General features: G+C 37.4%; 1 protein-coding gene across 1 annotated transcript; it reads right to left on the reverse strand.

Annotated features, from left to right (window-relative positions):
* Positions 1 to 2,078: 2,078 nt before the first annotated feature.
* Positions 2,079 to 3,927, reverse strand: LOC143862113 (uncharacterized). Its single transcript, XM_077373106.1, has 4 exons — positions 3,654 to 3,927; positions 3,325 to 3,569; positions 2,999 to 3,225; positions 2,079 to 2,615 (listed from the first exon to the last, which is right to left on the reverse strand). Exons 1-3 carry the CDS (start codon positions 3,783 to 3,785, stop codon positions 3,114 to 3,116), a joined length of 489 nt encoding a protein of 162 aa, XP_077229221.1. The 5' UTR covers positions 3,786 to 3,927; the 3' UTR covers positions 2,079 to 2,615; positions 2,999 to 3,113.
* Between the last annotated feature and the right edge of the window lie 21,227 nt (positions 3,928 to 25,154).

The raw sequence follows: 25,154 nt of genomic DNA on the forward strand, positions 1-25,154 counted from the left end.
ATGAAGGTGAGAAAATATCGATTACTTCCAATTGATGTTGTTTGCATAGGCCCGCATAAATCCGAATGCACTAGCTCAAGAGGATTTGATGCCCTCCATGCCTTTCCACTGGGAAAAGAGTTTCTTTGATGCTTTCCAAGTGCACATCCTTCACACACTTGATCTTGGCGGTCGATATTCGGCATGCCTCTCACCATATGCTTCTTGTTCATGAGAGATAAAGTGCTAAAGCTCAAGTGCCCATAGCAAAGATGCCATAGCCATGACATATCTTTGACAATAGTGTTGAAGCAAGGAAAAGCTTCACTTTGAAACTTTAGAGGAAACATCTTGTTTTGAGTCATTCTCACCTTGGCTATGAGAATATGATTCTTGTCTTTGATTTCACATACATCTTCCTTGAAATGAACATCGTGCCCTTTCATTAGAAGTTGCCCAACACTAAAGAGATTGTGCTTTAGACCGGGAACATAAAAAACATTGGAGATGCGCTTGACGCCTTTCTTTGTTTGAACAAGAATATCACCACTTCCCCTTACGGAAAGCCTCTTGTCATCACCCGTTCGAACTTCACTTTGGAGAGATTCATCCAACTTTACAAATACACCTTTGTTGCCGGTCATGTGGTTACTACAACCACTATCAATATACCACGTCTCTTCAAGAGCCACTTCTTGCACATTACAAGCAAGAAAAAGTGTGTCTTCTTCTTTACTTTCTTCTTTCTCATGCATGAAGGTGGAGTCTTTCTTGCTTTCTTCCGCAATCTTCTTTCTACAATACTTCATTGTATGACCAAACTTTTGACAATGATAGCATTGAATTTGGGATAGAGGTCTTCCTCTCCCTCTTCCTCTTGTAGAAGAACCACCTTCATCTTTTTCATATTCTTGATTTCTTTCTCCACCATTTCTCCCCCTTCCACGAAAAGAAAATTCTTCCTCTTCCTCTTCCTCTTCCTCTAGAGCCTCCCCTAAAAGAGACTTGAGTTTGAAAAACTTGTTCTAGAGGAGAAGAATCAAATTGCTTCATTCGTAGTTCATGGGATTGGAGTGATCCCAACAAACTTTCTATGGATAAAGAAGCAAGATCCTTTGATTCTTCAATTGCAACAACAATATACTCAAATTTTTGAGTCAAACTTCTAAGGATTTTCTCTACTATCCTTTGATCTTGAATATCTTCACCGTTTACTCTCAATTGATTCACAAGAGAAATAACACGATTGAAAAAATCTTCAACCGATTCTGAATCTTTCATCCTTAATGCATCAAACTCACATCTAAGGGTTTGTAATCTTACCAACTTTACTTTGTCTTCTCCTTTGTACGATGTATAGAGTGTATCCCATCCTTCTTTTGCCGTAGTCACCGATGAAATTCGTTCAAAGATGACTTCATCTACCGCTTGATAGGTAAAGAACAAAGCCTTCTTGTCTTTCTTTCTATTGTCCCTCAACTCATTGAGTTGTTGTGGAGTGAGAGCCGTTTGATCCTTCAGTTCTTCAACGCTGGTCTCAACAATATCCCATAGATCTTGAGATCCATACAAAACCTTCATTTGGATACTCCATTGGTTGTAGTTCTTGCCATTGAATCGAGGAAGTTGAGGTTGCAACATATTGGAAGCCATGATCAACCTTCAACCTATGCTCTGATACCACTTTGTTGGAATAAAACCAACGAGGTTGGAGGGAGAAGATGAGTTTCAAGAGAAGAAGATTGTTCTCTTGATATCAAAAGCACAAAGAAAATAACCCAAGTTGTTGTACTACTCAAAACCCTTCCAATTTCACTTAAAGAACTTACAAATGAAGAAGATACATAGTCTAAAACATAACCTACATTCCAAATCCGAATTTAATAAGTCTTAACTAATCTTAGCTTCCCTAAGTACCACTAACACACTATCACATGAAAAGTAAATAACTAGCACAATTCCAAAACACAAAACATAGTCCCTAGGCCATTAAATGCCACAAAGGAGATTTCCAATGTGGTCAAGAATCTTCCAAGCCAAGAAATCAAGTGGATAGATGATCATGATCTAGTGGTCAAGATTAATTTCCAACACGAGGTACAAAACAATCTTGGAGTTAGCAGATTCATTGTAGCTCGTTGCCGGAGAAAAATCCATTAGCTTAATCGGCTGCAGGGAGCTTGATTGACAACAATCCATCCAGAGTCCAACAAAGTTCCCTATGGTTATTTGGTACAACAACATTTTGAGTTCCTAATTTTGGAACATCCACCCTGATATCATTTCTAGGTTTCTCTTCCCATTTTGATTCTGCATTGCGTACTGATCCCTTTGCTCTGCTGAACAACTGATACGTTTCTTGCAAGATGATGCTCAACATTGCTGCTATTGTTGATGTTTTGATCTTTCGTCCAGAAGTGTTCTTCCCAATATTCCCAACACTATCAAAGCCAAGATTTCTACCTTCACTATTACTAATTTCTTTCTCACCAATGTTATTCACAAATTCGCATCCAACATTTCATCCACCAATTTGGATTCTCTCAACAAATCGCATCCAAAGAGCATAAAGCTCTTCTCTTTTTTACCAAACTGTTTCTTCTCTAGCTGAAACTGCGTAATCCTTTGGGCAGACCCTAAAGAATAGCCAAAGGATTCAACAAAACCAATCCTTCTGTTAGAAAACATCCCCGAAACAGCAAAGAAAATTACAATGAACAGGGAACTACAATTTACAGTTCCCAAACAAAGCAATCAAATCTCCATTGAAAGAGAAATAATAGAATGGTTTGATTTTGGAAAATATAAAAACAAAAAGAAATGATGTGAGAAGAAGCTTCTCCCTCACGCAGAATCTTGAAGGTAAAGAAATACTGTGATTTGATTTTCGAGAAAAATAAAAAATCAAATAAATGTAGTGAGAATCTTCTCTCTGCCAGAAAGAAAAGGGGGAAAAACTGTTGAATTCTAACAAGCAATCAAGAGATGAGTTTTCCCTTTCTTGAATTGCAGTATGTACCTGTGAAAGAGTGGGAGAGTGAGATTTGGAGAGACTGGAGCTCCTCTTCCAATTTCTCTAATTCGAAAGCCGCGCGTCCAAACCGGCTGGATACTTCGTCGATCCGGCCGTTGTATCACCGGACGGCAGCCGGAGCGTGGAGGATGGTGGTAGCGTGGCAGTACTCGGAAGCGGCGATTGCAGCGTTGATATCCGCCATTAGGGTTTGTTGAGAAGAAGGGAAGAACCTAATGCACCCATCATATCTCATTAGAGATTTATTATAGAAAATTTTCAAGTTTACATATCATCCTATGGAAATGATTTTGGGGGCACAACCTATTTACCTCGTGGAACAGACACATCTTTTTATGCTTGAATTTGGATATGCTTGATTCAGTTCTTCCGCATGTCCACAGCAACAATTTCTCCACAATTGTTCCTCAAAGCAATCAGAATCAGTCTCCAGGGCAATAGCTTTCTTATCGTTGTAAACAAGTTGAGCAAGGGTTTTATTTCCATTGACCCATATGGCAATTACGGAAGCAACATAGAAATCGCTTAAGGATTTATCAATCTTCATGAATCTCTCCTGAATGGTAATCATTCTCTGAGACATCTCATGTAAAAATAGAAGTAGGTTGGAAGTAAAATAACCCAAGCAAAAACTATGTACCTGGTTCCACTTGCTCCTTTGATTTCCTCCTTTCTTGCACGTTGGAATCCAATATTTTGCCTCTTTATTCGTTACACGCTTTCCTTCTGTACCTTCAAGCAAGGTTTGAAATATGAATAATCTGCTAGACATGTTTCCAAGCTAATCATCAAAGCCCCAAACCAGTTGTTGCTCTCTCATTGCATCTCCCCTCCATCGAAAAAAAAGGAAAAAGTAAGCCCAACTTTCACTAGGCACACCCCTCCTATGATATGTGTAGGGTAATGGAAGAAGATTTACAGTAATCTTTGCTGATATTCACTGACAATAAGGAGTGCTTATATAAAGCACTCGAGAGATAAATATGGTAGGTAATATGGATAAGAACTATGAAGAGGCATTTCTAATCAATCAAGTTGCCAAATCTAAATAATTACCTAATATACTACCTAACAATCCAATGGTCATATCTTAATGGATCTTCTAACATATATTAAATAGGTTTTCTAATAGCCGACAGATCACTTTTTACCCGCCAGGCTTTCCCTTGACACTATGACAAAGCGCCAATGGCAAGAGTCATTCCTAATCAATCAAGTTGCCAAATCTAAATAATTACCTAATATACTACCCAATAATCCAATGGTCACATCGTAATGGATCTTCTAACATATATTAAATAGGTTTTCTAATAGCAGACAGATCACTTTTTACCGGCCAAGCTTTTCCTTGACACTATGACAAAGCGCCAAAGTGGCAAAAGATTGTCCACTTGCCGCCATAAAATAGATTTAAATTAACCGTATATCATTAGATTAATTTTCAACAGTAGTAAAACTAGCTTTTAGCTTACCCACCGGACTTTTCCCGATGTCGGAACGGCCAGAAAGAGACCTTAGTCAACATTTATGGCAGGGGACCACGAAGTATTAACGTTAGTTAAAATGACATTTATTTGAAAATTTAACTGTAGGAGAAGAACATTTTAATAATGAGAGCTGCTAGAAAGATGAGATTTCGATGTGGCATGCACAAGAAGACAAGGAAGTGAGCACGATCATCATTAAATGCAAAATAAACACCATGGAAAGGATCAACTAGTAGGTCAATTCCACTCCTGTCTTTATTTTTGAAAGTGTTTTCCTTTAATTAATAACCACCATTGTCTTTATTTCTGAAACAGATAACTAAGGCGGAGCGTCCCTCGTATAACGAGGTACATTTATTATCTCGCTAAATGATGAATATTTCCTAACTATCACTTTTTTTTGGCTTCCACGTGTATCTTGCGGAAGTGATCAGTAATATTGTTCTATCTCGTGAATTGAAAGTTGATCAGATGATCTCAGCCTGTTGATCCACGAAGTCTCTTTTAATGCTAAGTGAATAAAAACTAAATTATAGATTTCGTTAGGACTTTTGAAGCATTTTACCAGGTGGGGTATCTTAACTAAGCGGGGATGAGACCCTATTTATAGACAAAACCTGTGTTTTGAATGGTATTCTTGGAAATTTTTCGTTGTCACTCCTAGTTTGATTGAAATCATCACAAAACAATCATTTTACAATGCTCAATCTAGACCATTGGATCAACATTGATCAATGGTCCTGATTGATCTCACAAATTTAAGAGTTGAAGTCACCAAAAGCTGAAATTTCTTCTTTTTTAAAAAAAAATTACTTTTTATAAAGATATTTTTATTTTTAAAAGCTTTAATCGTGCATATTGAAAACCTAAGTTTAAAGTTCAAATTTTCTGAAAATTTATTTTTATTTAGCAATTGAAGGTTTCACTTTATAGGGAAGGGTGTCCCAAGTTAATTGAATTTATTGATTAATATCTTTCGTTGCTCAATTGAAAATTTTGGGACTTTTCCTAAGGTGTTGTATTTGAGCCAAATTCATCTGTACCGTTGGATCAGCAAGAAGTTGAATATTTCATGTGGATTGTGTTGTTGATTTCTTTGATTTTTATGGGTGGCTGTGCACTTCCTTCTTAAAATGTTTGCAGCTTTGTCGACATTTGATTTATCTGCTTGTAATTGAAATGAGCCTTGTAAGGCGGATCCACGACTAGAAGAGACCTTAATTTAATTCTTGGGAAAATTATTAAAAAAATGCAAACATTTGCTGAAATTGTGAATCAAGGGTAGAGTTGTTAAAATCATATTAGAGGGGCAGTCAGTTACTTTTAGAGTGCTTTAGGACAAGAATACCCTCCTTGCTTTTCCCTCAACCTTTTAGCTCTAATCCTCATGCACTTTTCACCTACCCTCTTTTCACCTTTTACCTTCTTCTTCCCCAAGCCATCCAAATGTGAGAAACTCCATTGAAGCTTGCCATTGCCATATGTTAGAAAGTCCATTGCCATTGCCATTTGAAAAAAAAACCTCCATTAGTTCTCTTTAGTTTGCTTCGGGTGATAAACATATGCTTCGGTTGGTCCATTCTCCTCCACTTACTTAGGTTTTACATGTTCTTTTTCATGTTTTTCTGTTTTTTGTGATTTGGTTTATTTTCATCCTCTTTACAGTGATGTCTTTGTTTGGGTACATGTATGTTTTGACCTCTCTCTCTCTCAATGGTTCACTGGTTCAATAGTTGTAAACATTATCAAAGATAGGTTTAAACATTCAAAACAACCCATGTATACAGTTGGAACCAATATATAGACCTCGGAACCATAATTTAGTGGTTTCAATTGATTAAATAGTGGTTCCAAGAGTGTAAATTATGGTTCCAAGAGTTTAAATAGGGGTTCATTCATTGTAATAGTATTTCACTGGTTGTAAAAGTGATCATGAGTGTATTAAAAGTGGTTTATGTACTCATAATCAGTATGTATACAATCGGAACCATTATGTAGACCTCGGAACCACAATTAAGTGGTTTCAATTAATTAAATAGTGGTTCCAAGAGTGTAAATTATGGTTCCAAGAGTGTAAATAGGGGTTCATACATTGTAATAGTATTTCAGTGGTTCCAAAAGTGATCATAAGTGTATTAATAGTGGTTTAGGTACTCAAAATCAGTATGTATACAATCGGAACAATTATGTAGACATCGGACCCACGATTTAATGGTTTTGATTGATTAAATAGTGGTTCCAAGAGTGTAAGTTATGGTTCCAAGTGTAAAAATATGGATTCATACATTAAAATAGTATTTCATTGGTTGCAAAAGTTATCATGAGTGTATTAATAGTGGTTTAGGTACTCATAATCAGTATGTATACAATCGGAACCATTATGTAGACCTCGGAACCACAATTTAGTGGTTTCGATTGATTAAATAGTGGTTCCGATTGATTAAATAGTGGTTCCAAGGGTGTAAATTATGGTCCCAAGAGTGTAAATTGGGGTTCATACACTGTAAAAGTATTTCATTGGTTGTAAAGGTGATCATGAATGTATTAATAGTGGTTTAGGCACTCATAATCAGTATGTATACACTTAGAACCATTATGTAAACCTCGGAACCACAATTTAACGGTTTTGATTGATTAAATAGTGGCTTAAAGAGTGTAAATTATAGTTCTAAGAGTGTAAATAGTGGTTCATATATTGTAATAGTATTTCATTGGTTGTAAAAGTGATAATGAGTGTATCATTAGTGGTTTAAACACTCATAATCAGTAAGTAAACACTTGGAACGACTATTTTTACGTTGGAACCACACATGGAAACACTTAAAATGTTGACCTTGCATCCTTGGACAAACTTGCATTGTTTTGGGGACCCTTGTTGCTGCACATGATACTTATATTGGTAGAATTTAGACCTTGTAGCCACTATTTGGCCGGAGGTGTACATGTTTTTGAACATCAATTTTGATTTTGACACTCTTTTCATACTGGAACCACACTTTTGATTATGGAACCACTCTTTTGATATTGGAACTACTATTTGTCACATAGGAACCACTATTTTCATATTGGAACTTCTCTTTTAATATTGGAACCACTCTTTTAATACTGAAACCATTTCGTTCGGGAGTCCGAATGACCTTTCGGACTTCTGATAAAAGTCCAGTAGTTTGTGATGGAACTGGTACCCAATCGGGAGTCCGACTCGGACTGCCAATTATTTCTGTCGGACTCCCGATTGGGTACCATTTCCATCACAAACTACTGGACTCCTATCGGAAGTCCGAAAGGTCATTCGGACTCCCGAACGAAGTGGTTCCAGTATGAAAAGAATGGTTCCATAATGAAAAGAGTGGTTCCAATATAAAAAATGTAGTTCCATTATGAAAAGAGTGGTTTCAATATCAAAAGAGTAGTTCTAGTATGAAAAGAGCGGCCTTTTCATTATGAAAAGAGTGGTTCCAATATCAAAAGAATGGTTTCAGTATGAAAAGAATGGTTCCTAAGTGAGAAATAGTGGTTCTGTTTCCAAGATAGTGGTTCTAAGATTTAAAAGGTGCTACCGATAGTGGGTCCATTAATCCAATCTGACCGAAACTGATACACATAGTACCTTAGGGTACTCGTAATATTCCATCAAAGTTTAGGAGTGTTTCCCAAACCCTAATGACAAAATCCTAAGCCCTTTAATAGTGGAAACATAGAGAATAATAACCTACTGATCTCGGATTGTTCTAAAAATTATACCACTGTGTCCGAAATGCCGAAAAACTTTAGGGTACAGTTTAGAATTTTTTCTGTTTATGATCCTAAACCCAAGAAAAGTTGGAATATTTAGTGCCCAAGAAAAGCAGAGATTAGCAGAAAAGCAACCTACATGTCTCATATTGTTACGAAACTAGTACCGTTACGTCCAGAACGCCGAGAAAAGGTAGGGTACATTTGAAAACGTTTTTTGAATATTAGATTTAAGGGCCCAAATTTATGCTTAAAAAGAACTCGAGAAAAGGACAAAATACAAAAAGCATCACCATGACTAGCGTGTCATGGTGACGCGCGCACGTGACTCCAAGTCGATAACCGACCTCCCTTTTATTATTTATTTATGGGAAGATTATTAAAAAAGGTTGGAGGTGAAAGGGCATTGGGATTAGAGCACTAAAAGGTGGAGGGAAAGCAAGAAGGGTATTCTTGTCCTAAGGGAGCTTAAAAAGTACCTGACAACCCCTCTTTCATGATTTTAAAAACTCTACCCTTGATTCACAATTTCAGCAAAAGTTTGCATTTTTTTAATAATTTTCCCTTAACTCTTTTATTCTATAAAATAAAATTGGTTGTTTAAATTTGAAAATAAGGATGTGTACAGTTGCCCCTATTTGCTAGAGGTTGCAATGCGTTTACGAAATTGTAGAGCTTTGTATGGCCCCACCGTTAGAATATTAGATGTGATTACAATTGTCCCTTTTTGTGAGAGCATTTGAAGCTTCTATTCAAAAGCAATTGAATGGAAAAGGTAAGGCACTGGTCGTTTTAGATTAGATTTTGACAACCAATTGCAAGTCCAAAATGATTATTGGACTTAAACAGTAATCCAATAATCAATAATCGGTGTTGGATTCACAATTTGTAGTCAAAATCTAAGATTCAAAACGAAAAGATGTATAGGTATTGTGAAGAATATTGAAGTATTATTTGAAAATTTTAAGTTTTTCAATATGTTCGTTTTTTATAAAGCCTACCAAACCTATATTTCGGTTAAAATTAGCTAAAATTGCATGGTCACCCAAAGCTACAGGAAGATCACCGATTATAGTTTTCTTCTCTCTTCTACTAGTCGACTACAGAAAATTTGGGTTTAATTGTAAATACCCAAAATTGCCCCTTTATAAATTCGTTCTCCTCTATTAATGAGGGGCAATTTTGTCAGTAAGAGTTAGAGTTAGATTATGGCTTCTTTAGAAAAGTTTATAAATACATCTTTAAGAGAGATTAAGAAACCTTAAACCATCTTTGCAGCCCTAAGAAAAGATCTACTGGAGAAAGAGAGGAAAATGCGATTTGGAAGAAGAAAGCGCAAATCGAGGTAAGACTTATGATATTTATTGGTTAGATGAATAGAAAGAATCCTAAACTAAAGATTTGATATGAAAAGAGATGTGATTAGAGCCTTGATTTCAATCTATAGCAAAGTCCATGTTAGATCTTGGATTTCTTGGGATCCGTTTCGTGTTGTATCTCCAAAGAACTCAAGATCAATTGATTTTTGTCCATAGAAACCCCAATATTGGAGGATTTTGACCTAAAGTTAGATTTATTTTCTAATAATGAATCGTAGTGATTCGGAGAGCGAAATCAGATTTATTAGATCCTTCTTGTCGACCCGATTCTAATGGATCTGACCACGCGCAAATCGAAGTTCGGATGAAAAAGATATGATATATCAAAGTTGTGTGAAATCGTGTAAAAAACTGAAAAATCCCGCAACCCGGAAGAAAACCTAGCCCCGACATTCAGACACTCGAAATTGGGTTCTCGGGCGCTCGAAGGTGGTGTTCGGACGACCGATCCGGATACTCGAATACACAGGATTTTGGAACCCGAGAGTTGATTTTTTTTCCCAAATTTTTCTGAGACGCCCGAAGGAGGTGTCCAGAAAGGGGTCCGGACGTCTGAAGGGTTAGGTTTGGGCGTCCGAACGACCAATAAATTACGAATTTATTTTGAGATTTCCAATTCAGTCTATTCGTTTCGCCTTAACCGTTTAGGCCCTTATGTGATGTAAATGAATTATTGGTACTTGGTACTTGACCTTCAAGGAAGGGATTAAAGGAAGTAGTTTGGTATTGAGGTACGTAATTTTGTACTACCTTAGTGTTGTGCTTTACCATTTGATATCACATTCTTTGATCATAAGTTACCCAACTTCTTTGAATATATGATCTTCTGGATAGAATCTCAGATCTATATTTTGGGTCTTGCATGCTTTAACCCTTTTATTGACTGAACTCAAACTTGTATCTCATGAGTTCATTGCAAATTGTGAACGTCTTTAAAATCATGAGATTATGCTTTATAAGCCAAAAGTGTACTCAAAATTGAGATATATATAAAATTGGCTTTCAAAGAGAAAAATTGAAGTGAAATATGTTTTGAAAATCACACTTAATCATTGAATTAAACTTAATTCATCAAAACACATCTAACAAGCAAATAGGGAACATGAACATGAAAATGAACATTCTCTTAAGTTGAAAACTAGTTTGCTTTTGCAAGAAAATCTTAAAAGAACTATTTGTCCTCACACTATAATAAAGTTGCTTGCCCTAGGGTTGTTTGCTTGGATGGTTGAATTCATTCTCCTAGGCGTGTTGTTTATTTGATAAAAAAGTATATCACTCTATATATGTATATCCTCCTTGTGTTGTATTAGCTACTTGGTAAGATGTTAAACCTTAAAGTTAAAAGCTACTCAATTAGTACTTTTTAGCCTTCTTACTAGTTAAGAGGGAAACTGTACCTTCACTTTAATTAAGACATCTAATCTCTTTGGCTTCTTGCCAACATCTTCACCATGATAAGTCATATGTGCCTTGAATTATATATATACACATTATATGCACATAGTTAGGGGGAGCATGTGTTGCTAGGATGCATCACCGTCTCATTTGATATCAATTGAGTGTCCTTAGCAAGCATGTAATTGTAGCCCAAAGGTTGTTTTTTAATTATTTACCTCTCCAACCCTTGCTGACTATGTATTGGACAACCCTTTGGATTCATACACTGTATGAGTCACATACAAAGGGGGAGCTACATATGTAATATCTGTCATTTCTATCTTATAATATGTTGCTTGATATATATACTATATTGCATATGATAAGTACACTTATTTGGAGCCTCATTGCTCCATTTGTGTTGTAGTTAGGGCTTGTCTTATATTTTCACTTTGAGATCATTTCTCATCTATGACAAGTACCCTTAGCCTGAGCCTCAGTGTCTCTTCATCTTAGGCTTAAGACTTATCTTGGATGAACTCATATGGTATCATCATTTTCAATGATAAGTATATTGTTCTAGAGTTTGAAAACTCTCTAGAACTCTTCCTCATAGGTTAGTGCCTGAGTTGATCATCTCATTGCCTATGAAGTAGTCTCTTATCATGTACTTTTGAAGCTAAGTACATCACTCTACATGATAAGATCCATTGCCTATGCTCGTATTGTCTCATCTTTAGCCATTTTGTATTGTCATGCATTACCTTATAGGTTTTACCAAATGCCAATGACAAATACTTAGGGGGAGAGCCTAATTGTCTCATTCACATGTTTATATGGACCATAGTGATGTGCTCACAATGTCCATTGCCCCATTTATTATGCTTAAAATGTAAATCTATTAGACTAAAATTAATTATAAAAAAACTGCTTATCATGCACTGTACTCACTATTTCTTTAAAAATCTCTTTGATAAGCATTATATGAGCTTAAATGTTATATCATCATTAGATTCATGGGCCATAGAAGTAACTTAAAGTATTTTAACACCATTTACCTATGCCCATTCCCAAACATAGAAGTGTTTCACACTATCATTTCATATGTCTATGTTTGATTGGTCGTATCATGCATATCTCACTTTTATCATTTCATATCCATGATAAGTAGATAGGGGGAGTCATTATGGCACTATAGTTTGAACTTTCACTGTTAAAACCCTTTCTTTTTGTTGCCAAAAGGGGGAGAATTTTGTGAATTGATTAGGGAGTCCATAATCTATATATGTATTATCTTTATATTGTTATATTACACTTGTGCATATAGTGAGGGGGAGCTATGCTCTATGGTTATATCATTTCATGCTTATTTGTCCACTGTTTTGATATCTTCTACCTCCCTAATCAATTTGGTTTGCCATCATAAAAAGGGAGAGAATGTAAGCCCAAGGGTTCATACATTCACCTTTTCCTTGTTGTTTTGATTCTAGCAAACCTAAATTGATTACTCTTTATGGACTAATGTGTTGTCTTTGAGTGTTGTGTCTTAGACAGGAACTTGAGATGTCATATCGCCATTACACAACTCAAAACAACACATGACTTGAGGATCAACATGCACAATGGACCAAAGAGCTTGCACATACATTGGAGACATCATCCGTGGAAGATGTTCAAGTTAAAGAGCTCAAGCCAAAGATCCCTCAAGCATGCCTAGCAAGTGCCAGAAGAAGCTTAGAGATAAACCAGCATGGTGACCACCTCATGGATCATTGAAGATGTTCAAAGAATGGAGGAAGTCACATGACCCGAAGAAAGTTGAAGGGTTCACTCACAAGTGAAAGATGTCCAAGAAAGTGCTAAGGAGCCACGACATCAAGAAGACTCAAGGTTTTAATCTTTTAGATTGTATTGGAGTCCTCTTGCTTAAATGTATTTGCACTTTCAAAGGTTTTCTTAAAACAAATTTGATATCTTTATAAACCATCGACACTCCCCAAAATGTATTTGAAAACGTTGGACAAAAGCCCAAAGCCATAGCCCAAGTCCCTAGAATTTAAATATTTAAAACTAAATTTTCAAACAGGGTCGGTTGACCAGGGTACCCCGGGCGACCCTGGTAAGGTGGCTGGAAATCTGGCACCTATCAAAACTTAGTGGGCCGGTCGACCGGAGCCTCCCGGGCGACTGTGGATGTGTTTCTGGAATCCAGCATGGTTGGGCCGGTTGACCACCATAGGGCTAGGAGATAGCGGATAGGGATCTGGATAAAAATAAAAAAGTCCAGGTTGCTCTCGACGGGTGACCGCGATATGGTCGGTCAACCGTTGCAGTAAGAAATTTCAAAATAAAAAGAGAGCGCCCGATAGGGCGGGCGACCGTGACACCTCGGTCGACCGCTCCGGCATCGAAAAGTATCCGTTAGGGCTCAAACGACTAGTTTTCTTTTAGCTAGTTTATTACGGTTTTACCCCCAAACGGTCATATCTTTGTATGGGCTATTTATATCCTATCCATGACCAACTAAATAACCTTTTGGCATTTCATTTTCAAATCTCTTAAGCCTAAACTTTCAAATCTAAAGGTTTTTAGTTATCCTCTTCAATGTTTTGATTTGTGTATTTCCATTCAACAAGAGGACCTCTATAGGCTTTATCTTTGCTATCTTTTGGAGAGAATTTGAGAGTTATCATCTTTGTCATCCTCCTATTAAGAGGCTTTGAGAGTTTTTCTTTTTGTTCTTCATTTGTATTGAGGGTCTCTAATTCGGCCCGTTAAGAAAGGTGAATCGTGGAGTTTTGAGAGGGGTTGTCGCTTCGGCCTTAAGGAGAAGCTTGATTGTATTGAGGGTCTTCGATTCGGTCTGATAACAAAGGAGAATCCGGAGCTAGAGAGTTTGTCCCCTCGGAGGTGGAGAAGCGTATGTAAAGCTTTCAACATTAGTGGAGTACCCAAGGAGCAAAACTTGGAAGAGTGGAGTAGGTCTTGTTGATAGACCGGACCGCTATAAATCTTGGTGTCTCTTCTTTTGTTTGCCTTCTTCTCTTTGGTGATTGGTAAATTCTTTCGCTTTGTATTTATCTTTAATCTAGGGTTAGAAAATATAAATGATTGCTAATATCTAAACCTTAATTTCTTTGTCTTGCTTAATTAATAAGGGATAGATATACTTAGCTTAAAATTGGCAAATTGATTTTAATCACATCTAATTAAGCCAAAATTTTTAATTGACCAATTCACCCCCCTCTCGGGTTGCCACACTTGTATTTCAGGTGGTATCATATCCATATTGATTACCCTCATTGATTCTTCGGATATTGTGACCTTTGTTGTGACACTTGACTTATACCCTTATGAACCTTTTCCCCCTCTTTATTGAACTTGTGTTAAGCACTTCACTTGTGGCTTATATCCTTTTATTCAGTTATGAAACTTTCTTTTGTAGCATGCATGACCCCACTTTTGTAGTGCGTTATTATGTATTGGGCTTCGGCTAACTGTGGTTTAACATTTTTAGATTGTGAACCTCGTGGAGTCAAGAAGGAGGCGCAAGCGTGTTCTTTGATTTCCGCTTATCGTTATCTGTAGACACCTCCCTCAACCCCCTCGTTTGAATAAAATCCCATCAAATCAGTGCGTTAGGACCCCAAATTACACCTTAAGCTAAGTTAGGATCCCACCAAGGTCCCTGCAAAATTTCCTCGAACTTTGATCAGGTTTGCCTAGCAAACGAGCAGAGTAAGAAGCGAGGTGCAAAAATAGAAGGGAGGTGAATTATCCCACTCTAATTTTTGACCTAATTTCTTCCCGAGACTACCCATTTTCAGCAAAATCAAATATAAAACACATAGGAGGGGTGTCTTAGGGTAATAGAAGGGGATAAAATTATGTTAATTTTTTCTATTTAGACCACCCTTTTGCAACCAAAATCAAAGCAAAATTTTTAAAAAGTGGTTGTCCTATAAACTAATGAGGAACAAAAATTAAGGGAAAACTCTAATTTTAGAAAGAGGAAGAGAGAGAGAGAGAGCTTTCTAGAGAGAGAGAGCTTTCTAGAGAGAGCTTTCTAGAGAGAGAAAATTCTAGAGAAAGAAGGAGATCTAGAGAGAGAAAGAAGGAGGAGAAGAAGATTTCAAGGAGAGATCTAAGAGAACAGCACAAAGTTAGTAGATTTTGAGTTTTCTTTGAAAATCAAACCTAAAATGAGAAATCTAAGTGGCAAATGCTTAAAAATGGTTAGATCTAGTAACCTAGGGCTAAAATCTACTAAAATATGTTTAAAAACATGTCTCATATGAAGATCTAAAGTAATTCACCTTAGATTTTGAGTTCTAGTTTAATTTCGATGTGAAAATGGCAAAATAAAGTGCTATCCAGGTTCTTTTTGCCATTTTTCATCAATTTTCTATTGAAATTCGTAAAAAAATTTCACGTGAAGGTGTAGAGCTCGTTGAGATCTTCGATTTGGCATATAATGGCCCAAACTTAGCCAAGAAATAAAGACGTTATGCCAATTTTGAGATTTCAGCTGAAAATTAGGGTTTAAATGGTGAATTCTTGGATGATTTTTGTGAAAATATTTAGATCTGATGTATTAGGCTTTGGAATTCAAAAATTTATGTGTTAATATGTGTATGATGTGAATATCTAGTGAAATCCATGATAGATCTATGATTTTGATGTGAAATGCTCTTGTAAGATGTTGAAAAACTTCAAAAACATATGCTGTCCAGATTTATTTTTTGAGTTTTTCACTAAAATTCGGTTAGAACTGAGTGTTGTATTTCACATAAGAGTTGTAGAGCTTGTTGAGATCTTCGATTTTGCATATAATGGCCCAACATTGGCCGAGAAACGAAGAAGTTATGCCAATTTCAAGATTTCAGCTGAAAATTTAGGTTAAAATGATGAATCTATGCATTTTTGTTAGAATTCCTTAAAGATCATGAAAACTGAAACCATGTTATTTTTCAGTTTTCAAGATCTTTGATTTTGTGTTAAATCTTGAAAAGCCTAATCAGGATTTATTATGATATATTTGTGTCAAATTCCCATAGATTTTGTGTTTGAATGAAGTTTTGATGTGAAAAGTCATGAAATTGTGTTGAATTACATGCTGTCGAGATTTTATTTTCATTTTTTTACTAAACTCCAATTAGATCTAGCAAAACCGATACACAAGGAAGTTGTAGATCTTCTTGAGATCTTTGATTTGGCATCTTACGGGCCTCGTAACGATGAAAATGAAAAAGTTATGCTACTTTTAAGATGTCAGCCAAAAAATACTACATTTCCAGATTTTAATTTAGTCGGAGATGGTCATTTTCTGGCCACTTCCGGCAAGATCCAGCCTAAACGGTCAACGGAGAAAAGTTTATTTGATCAATTTCGTAAAACTTTGTTGTTGAACACTTTTCTTGAAAATTTATTTTTGATCCTCTGTTTTGCAAAACCAAATCAGAAGGTTTGAAAAACAAAACTGCATAAATGAAATCTGAAATCAGCCCAATGAGGACCATTTTGTTGCCACTTCCAGAGTGAACCGTCCGAAGTACATAACTAATCAAATGTTCCCTGATGTGTCCCCTACAATTTTTATGTGTATCACGTTTGCTAGTTTTGCCATTTGGAGAGTGTAATTTTAAATACAAATTCTCAGCTTCCATGTAGAATGCAAATGCGTGCTTGTGATGCTTGATTCATGGTTAGCCTAGTGGGCGATGAAGGCGTTAGCCCAAGCCCATCCTTAGGAACTTGTTTAGTCCGAGTAGCTCTCCCTTCTCTTATTTAGAAGACTTGTTAAATCGTTTAGACGTGTTTAAACCATAGAATCCTTCCTTCATTGCAAATGGCGATGAAGGCGTTACCCCAAGCCCATCTTATAGGGGACTTACCCAGTCCTAGTAGTAATCCCCTCTCTCATTCAGAAGACTTGTTAAGTCTTTTAAACTTCTTTAGACATTAAACCCCCTTTCTCATTGTGAAAGGGCGATGAAGGCGTTAGCCCAAGCCCATCCTTTAGAGGGATTTATATGGTCATGTAATACCCTCTTTCTTCATTTTTCTTCATAGAGAGCCTTCTTAGCCTTTAAACACCTCTTAGACACTAATTCTTCCTTCATTGCAAGGGCGATGAAGGAGTTAGCCCAAACCCATATTTAAAGGGACATACCGGATCATGGTAGTACCCTCTGTCTTCTTTCCTCTTCTTTAGGAGAAAGTATTTGGCCTTATAGATACCCTTGAACATTAGCAAGCCCAATTCAATGCAAGGGCGATGAAGGGGCTAGCCCAAGCCCATCATTAGGGGACTTGCTCAGTCCAAGTAGCACTCCCCTCTTTTACTTAAAAGACTTGCCCAGTCTTAGATATGCTTACCTTAAGCTATTAGATTTTTTTAGCTCCCACATTGCAAGGGCAATGAAAGAGTCACCTAGAGCCAACCTTTAGGGAGACAAGCCATGTCTCACAAAGAAAAGTCATACCCTTTAGGAGACAAGCTTTGTCTCACTAGCGAGTCAACTCACAGAAGACTACCCAAGTCTCATTGTTAGCACATCCCTATTAGGTTAAAGACTAACTTAGTCTTTTAGTTGTCTAACCCTATTTATCATTGCAAGGGCAATGATAAGGTTACTTGGAGCCCTCCATAGGAGACATTCAGTGTCTCATTAGAGTTGGTTGTTCCCCACATAGAAGACATGCTTTGTCTCATTGGTCATAGTTGTCATCTCTTTTAGGAGACTTGCCTAGTCTCACAAACATCCATTTTTTATCTCTTCTTCTTCTAAAAGACATACTTTGTCTAGATAGCGCCCTCTCTTTGAGTTACCAGTTTAAGAGTCAGTACATTAGCATAGGAGTCTGTCCTTAGCCAGAGAGTCAGTTTTTTAGAAGTCTGTCCTATCATCATAGGGAGCTAGGATTCTGTCCAACCTTTCATCAAGTCATGTGATTATGTCCAATCCTTGCAAGGCATAGTATTCTGTCCAACCCTTGTAGAGTCGGGATTCTATCCACCCACCGCAAAGTATAGGATTCTGTCCAACCTTTGCGGGATATTAGAAGTTTGTCCTACCCTTATGATGATAAGAATCTGTCCTCTTGAGTCAAAACAACAAAAACACTTGAAAAACAACTGAAAAACTAAAAATCTGAAAAGTTATGAGCCAATAGGAGTAGTTAGGAGTCTATTTTCGAACTACGTTGGCTTGATCCTCTTCCATGAGGTACGTAGGTAGCTTGTGATTCTTATCCCAGGTCCAGTCAAACCTTTAAAAATAAATATTTCAAACCTTCCAAAAATCCTTAAAAATCATTAATAAATTCAAAACCCTAAAAAATGAAACATTCTTCAAAACCATTTTAAAAAGATCTTCCTCTAGAGTTAGGAGTCTTTCCTAGATGTTTGTGGTGTATTAGAGTTAGGAGTCTGTCCTGTATATGTTGATGCTCTGTGTGTTTCGTGTGAGTGTCCTTAGAGTTAGGAGGCCTCGAGTCGTGGTCGGTTAGACACTTAGTCGAGTCGATGGCTAGACCATGATGCACTTAGTTAGCCCATTATTTTCCTTAGGACATACAACCTAGTTACACATAGGATGTAGGGCCCACCTGCATTAGTTTAGAGCTAATTTGCATTAGTTAAGGCATATAGGGAGTTCTAAAAATTATAATTCACTTGAACTTAAGAAATTCCACAAGAAGCTTTAAAAACTAGTCGAGTCTAGTTGATCGAGTCTAGGATAGCAGTTCTAGATGGTTAGGCATCGTATTTTAGAATAGATCACCGAGCTACGTTGACTCTGATTCTTCCCGAGGCCGGGATACGTAGAGCAGCCGGGATGGCCATTCCGGTCCTAGTCAAGTATCACATTAGAGTCTTAGGGTTTATTGTTCTAGAATCATAGGAGTCTATGGTTTGATACTTGTTTGTATGCTTGAATAATTGCTTTCTTTAGATGGTTCACATGCTTAACTGTAGCATTTGCATGTCTATTTTATTTAGTCTATTGTTTGCTCATATGCTTAGCTGTAGCATTTATCTGTTTCTTGATCACATGCATAGATGTAGCCCTTTATTATTGTTGATTATTACTTTTGTTATCATCTACTGATGTTTGCTCACTGTGCAGGTTTGTCTCTTTAGATATAGATGTGCATGTGTATGTTTACCGCTTTCTTAGATGCGTTGTGTTAGGATTAGATATGATTGATAGAGATTGGTAACATGGTTATCCATTATCAGATTGGTAACAAGGTTATCCATTATCAGATCGACATTAGTTTTCTCCGCCTCTTTCTGAGAGACGGTGAATTCTAGTGTTCATTCTGATAACAGGTGAAACTGGTACCAACTCTCTTTATGCGTGGATGTTATACATGATGTGTGAGGATATGTAGCGGGTTTATCTAATATTGGATTGACCCTAGTCTTCTCCGCCTCCTTGAGAGACGGTGGATTCTGGTGTTTGTTCCAATGTCAGATAATTCTGATATCACTTCTTCTTAGGACCTGGATGTTTATTTTTGTTTTGCCTAACCCCGAGACATGCATGCTTAGGTAGACGTCTTCTCGAGGATATTTGTTCCCATTTCATATGATTTTCGCCCAAAATTCTTCAAAGTTAATAAATAAATGGCATAAGAGACCGGGTGTTTACACTTGGGCGAATTGGGGACGCCTAACACCTTCCCCATTCGTCATCAGGCATGGACTTTTGTATCTCTGGTTATTCGTTACGACAGAGTATAGTATGGGATCCAGGGCCTACTTCATTGGATGACGACTCTGAGTTATTTTAGGTACGTCTCGGTTCCGGGCTAGTCCCTAAATCAAGAGGTATCTCATTTGTACATCGCCACTCATGCTGTGAGAGACGCTCTTTGGAGAGTTTCTTGGTTGAGCTCTCCTTCACGTGTGGAGATCTCAGAGGCTTAACGGGGATCTCGTATCCTCGCCGCCTTCCTCGGGATCAGGGTCCACATTATCTTTTTAGTACCTTTACATTCTTTAGACAGTGGTATTAGTTAGGATTATTAAGACTGTTTCATTTGATTTCGTTACTTTGATTATTATGGGATGAGATACATTGAAATTTTAATAATGGATTGATGTAAGACATTTAAATTCAGTTATTTAGATTATTGCAGATGGTTTTGATATTGCTTAGTTAGCCTTGTATGCTTGTGAAGCTTGCTTTGCAAGTTTACAACGTTGTCGCACCCTTAAGCCTTGTGTTATGAATATGTATGTATGTGTGTGGCTTGGGGGCATGACATTAATTTTATCAAAAACTCTGAAACCCAGGTAAATAAAAAATCAGATGTAGTTAATAGAACTCTAAAACTATACAAATTCCAGAACACTGATTTGTAGTGGGTGCCACTGCAGATTGCGCTGCAGCCAAATAATTACAAGTCAGAGATGAAAATCTTACAATCGAAAAATGAGCCACAATCCTAATTTAAATAAACATGAAAATCTTGATTAGACAAGGGAAAAGTATGAGAAATGCCACAAAGACTGATCATTGAGACATCCATAGAAATGCCACAAAATCTATGGATGTGTTTCATTTATAAATTGGAAGTGCACACACATTACATTTTCTGACCAGAAATCATCTGGTTTTCTGTTCATCATCTAAAAGGACTGTCTTTTTCTTCAGGTTTGAAAATCAAGAAAAATTGGACGGCACTTAAGGAAATAATCTATTTTCTCTGAACTTTAACCTTGAGACTCCAGTGAAGCTTCCCTACAGGCAATGGAATTGACTTTGGTGACTTGACGGGCACCTCAAACTCTCCCAAGGTCGTAAGCGAAGGTAGGTGCAGATTTTCTAGTTGGATGCTCACGCCAAGTTAACCCATAACATTAATCTCCTATTTGACTAGGATTTTTGTCCCAGCCATTTTCCCGTCCAAATGCCTCATCATGTGAGTTGAAATGGTCAGCGAATTCACACTCAGCAAGAAAAATAGCATCCTGATTTGCTTCTACCAGTGGGCCCAATAGCACTATTTAGTTGTCGCCCTGCTCATGTTGAGAGAGAGAGAGAGAGTAGTGCAATTATCAAAACATAGCAGTGCCGATATTAGTAGCGTAAAATGTAGTTCCTTGTGATGAGGACTTCTAGTTAGGCACTATAAATTGATACCGCGGCTATGGTGCTCAAAGGGAGCATCCCATTCTTCCTTTATAGACTCAGAGACCTTATCTTCACCAAGAAATGGCGTCCACGATCCTTGAGCAGCATTAGTGAAAACCCATGTGACCTTCTCAGGCTTGTCATCATGATCGAACTTCATAGCCTTCTTCTTCTTAGAGAGAGAATCATCTTGCTTATCATGCCGAGAGCTACCAGAAGACTGAAAATGAACATAAGCATATGAGTAAGGCTAACAGTGAAATAATGGTTACTAATAGATCTTCAAATGGTCAAGAAGTAAATTCTAGAACTCATAGTGTGGCTATCCATAGATTCCTTGGCCTTCGGTTTGGGCCCAGGGCTTTGGGCAGTTTCCATTTTAAGAAAATCCAAAACCTTCTTCGATCTGAATCTTCGATTTGAGATAGGACAGAAGTAAAACTACAAAACCCAATAAAAGTTGTCATGCTTCTTAGCCATGCATTACCAATTTCAAGAAACAAATTTCCTAGAAAAACAATAAAAAATTTACATGAAACCTAAATTAAAACCCACTTAGTAAATACCAAATGCAAATTATGACATTGGTAATATATAAATAATAGGGAAAATATATTATATTATCTGACCATTCTTTATATTCATTTGACGAACATGGCTTAGCATTACATGATCTTATGCTTACTGTATGATTATAGAATAGTAGCAGATTCAATGAAAATAATGATCTGGTATCAACAGATAAGAACTTAGGCATTGAATTCAAGTTAAAATTAAAAGCTATTTCATCGGTGACCATGTAAACAGGTCCCGTTCTTAATGCCTTCGAAAGTTCCACAATTCAAGATGCCTTGGGAATATAATAATTTCTTTTAATAACCCAATAGGTTGATGCCACTTCCCACTGTTAACGTACTAGAAATTGAAGATTTGATAGTTTTAGAATTTCTGTGAAAGCTATACGGATATAATGAAAACTATTATCAATATTTCAATTGTTAAGAACTCTTATGTTTGCATGTATTACGCTTCATGAGAAGCACATAAAAATATGAAGATAAAATTTACCTTGATATAGATGATGATAACTACAAAGATAACATTTTTTTAAATAAAAAAAAATATTGGATATATTCTCACTCAAACATTGTAAGAAAGAAATTTTAAAATAAAATTTCAATTCAAAAAATTCTACTAAATACCACTTCAAGTGAGGCTGAATCATAATACGACTTCTTGGAATACGAAACAGATTTCGACATTTTCCCCAGCTAATTCCACAAGGTGTCGTTTCTGCCCCCTTGATTACGTTTTTTGAACCAAACATCAAAATCGGGCAAGGTTGGAATCAGACCCTGATTCCAATGCCTGATTCTGGAAATCCAAACGCACCCTAGGGTTTTCAGCAACAAAATATCGAGCACTGCAATTCATAACGCAGGATCAAAATGATATGAGTTATGACATTGTTCTAGTCCAAACTCCTAAGCAACTAATTGAACTATCCAAATTAAGAGTTTTTACCTGCATAATATTGCCGATGCAATTTGTCAGTCAAGATCTCTATTGTGAGCCAACCAAATAATATCAATCCATGCAATTTATTGGTCAAGATCAAACGGGTACGACAAATCACTCTAGAGGCGAGCCAACCAAATCAACGGACCTGAACAACATACAAGCAACTTCCCTCGTGGGGCCTGGCATGGATAAGAGGGCCAAGCCCCTTCGATCCATGCAGTTTGTCAGTCAAGATCAAACGGGTACGATAAACCTAGATCACTCTAGTGGTTAGCCAACCAAATCAATGTTTCTGAACAACACACAAGCAACTTGCCTCGTGGGGCCCATCAAGGATAAGAGGGCCAAGCCCGTTTACTAAAACCGGTAACGAAATAAATCCCCCAAAAAAATATGGATGAGATTTTCTGCTAGCACGCAATGACACTTCATCTATCAAATGGTTAGCATTTATGCCATTAATCTAGTCCTAAGCTCTGAATCTAACTACCCAAATTAAAGGGGTTTTACCCTCTATCGGTAGATGCAATTTTTAGGTCAAGATCAAATGATTACGATAAACCTAGATCACTCTAATGTGAACCAACCAAATCAATGTTCATACACACAACAAGTCTCGTGGTCCTGGAAAGGAAAAGAGGGCCCAAGCCCCTTTACAAAAAGTCTAAAAAAGGTAACATAAAATCCCTGAAAAATATACACAATCGTGGAGTGAGATTTTCTGCCAGCATGTGTCCCTTCAAATGTAGTATCCATACACTTCATCTATTAACAACAGACTGCGCTGCCAACTCTCTCTCTCTCTCTCTCTCTAGATTTACTAACCAAATCAATGTTCATACGCATAAAGTATCTCGTGGGCCCGGCAAGGATAAGAGGGTCCGAGCCCCTTTACTAAAAGTATAAAATAGGTAACATAAAATCCCAGAAAAATATACATAATCGTGTAGTGAGATTTTCTGCCAGCATGCACCCCTTCAAATATAGTCTCTGTACACTTCATCTATTAAAAACAGACTGCGCTGCCAACTCTCTCTCTAGATTTACTAACCAAATCAATGTTCATACGTATAACGTGTCTCGTGGCCCCGGCAAGGATAAGATGGCCCGAGCCCCTTCACTAAAAGTCTAAAATAGGTAACATAAAATCCCTGAAAAATATACACAATAGTGGAGTGAGATTTTCTGCCAGCGTGCGTCCCTTCGAATGTAGTCTCTGTACACTTCACCTATTAACAACAGACTGCACTGCCAACTCTCTCTCTAGATTTACTTACCAAACATATACTATTCATTTAATTTCACCTTATCTTCTATCGTACAGCAAAAGCATCCATTCCCTCAACCTGAATAAGAAAGAATAGTATTGGGAAATCATTCATGCATATCATTTCATACACTTCACCCTATCAGCGCATTTTAAACTCAGCCCACCCTTTCTCCTACTATAAAAATTGAGAATCCCCTCAACTCACAGTTACTCTATTCCTTAAAGTCGATATTTCGGCCTCTGAATCTTTCCAACAATCTATCTGAGATGGACTCCGACTCGACACCTTCCACACGTGACATTCGATCGAACCCTTTACCGGGATCTGACCCACCGGCTGCGAATTCTAGTGACGTGGTCACGCCTCCTCCTCCGGCGATTGGTCCAGTCGCGGAGTCTGACAAAAATCTATAGCACTAACATCCCTCTTGTGAGGGAGAGGGAGTTGTACAATCACCCGTGATGCCATCCATGGGGTGCCGGAATACAGAGTTTGAGGTTCGGAAAATCGGGACGAGGGTCGCAGTCACTACGAACGAATGTCGGATTGGTTGCCAAGGATGCCGGGTAGATCCTAAGATTAGAACTTCCAGCAAGAAGGCTGGAACTAAAGGTTGGGTATTGGATCTTTGAATTCTTTTATTTTCTACAACTCTTTTTACTTTTTTCCTGGTAATTAGAAACTCTAGAAACTGAGACTTTGATGCTATTCTTTGCTTTGTTTCAATTGCATGATGTTTTTTCAGGGTTTGGATTCTTAAAATGGTTATGTTCTTGTAGTTATCTTTTAAGAATCCAAACCCTAAAACAACATCATGCAGTTGAAACAAAGCAAAGAATAGCATCAAAGTCTCAGTTTCTAGAGTTTCTAATTACTAGAAAAAAGTAAAAAGAGCTGTAGAAAAAACAAAAGAATTCAAAGAACCAATACCTAGTCTTTAGTTCCGGCCTTCTTGCCGGAAGTTCTAATCTTAGGATGCGCCCGCCATCCTGCCGGTAACCAATCCGGCAAATCGCTCATAGTGACTACGACCTCCGTCCCGGTTTTCTGGACCTCCAACTCAGTATTTTGGCACTCCATGGCCGGGGTCATGAGTGATCTTACAACTCCTTCTCCCTCGCAAGAGGGATTTTGCTGCTCTAGAATTTTGTCAGACTCCGCGACTGGACCAATCGACGGATGAGGAGGCGTGACCATGTCACTGGAATCCGCAGCTGGTG

Source organism: Tasmannia lanceolata, unplaced genomic scaffold (genome assembly GCF_043159265.1).
Source record: "Tasmannia lanceolata isolate RefF3 unplaced genomic scaffold, GAP_Taslan_0.1 ptg000037l, whole genome shotgun sequence".
Taxonomy (NCBI): Eukaryota; Viridiplantae; Streptophyta; class Magnoliopsida; order Canellales; family Winteraceae; genus Tasmannia; species Tasmannia lanceolata.

Bases quoted from the DNA above. Each gene is read 5' to 3' on its own strand.
- LOC143862113 (XM_077373106.1), bottom strand. From the start codon at position 3,785: ATGTCTAGCAGATTATTCATATTTCAAACCTTGCTTGAAGGTACAGAA. The intron at 3,570-3,653 runs GTACATAGTTTT...ATTACCATTCAG, and splicing joins AAAGGAGCAAGTGGAACCAG to GAGAGATTCATGAAGATTGA. The intron at 3,226-3,324 runs GTAAATAGGTTG...TGGGTGCATTAG, and splicing joins AGATGTGTCTGTTCCACGAG to GTTCTTCCCTTCTTCTCAAC.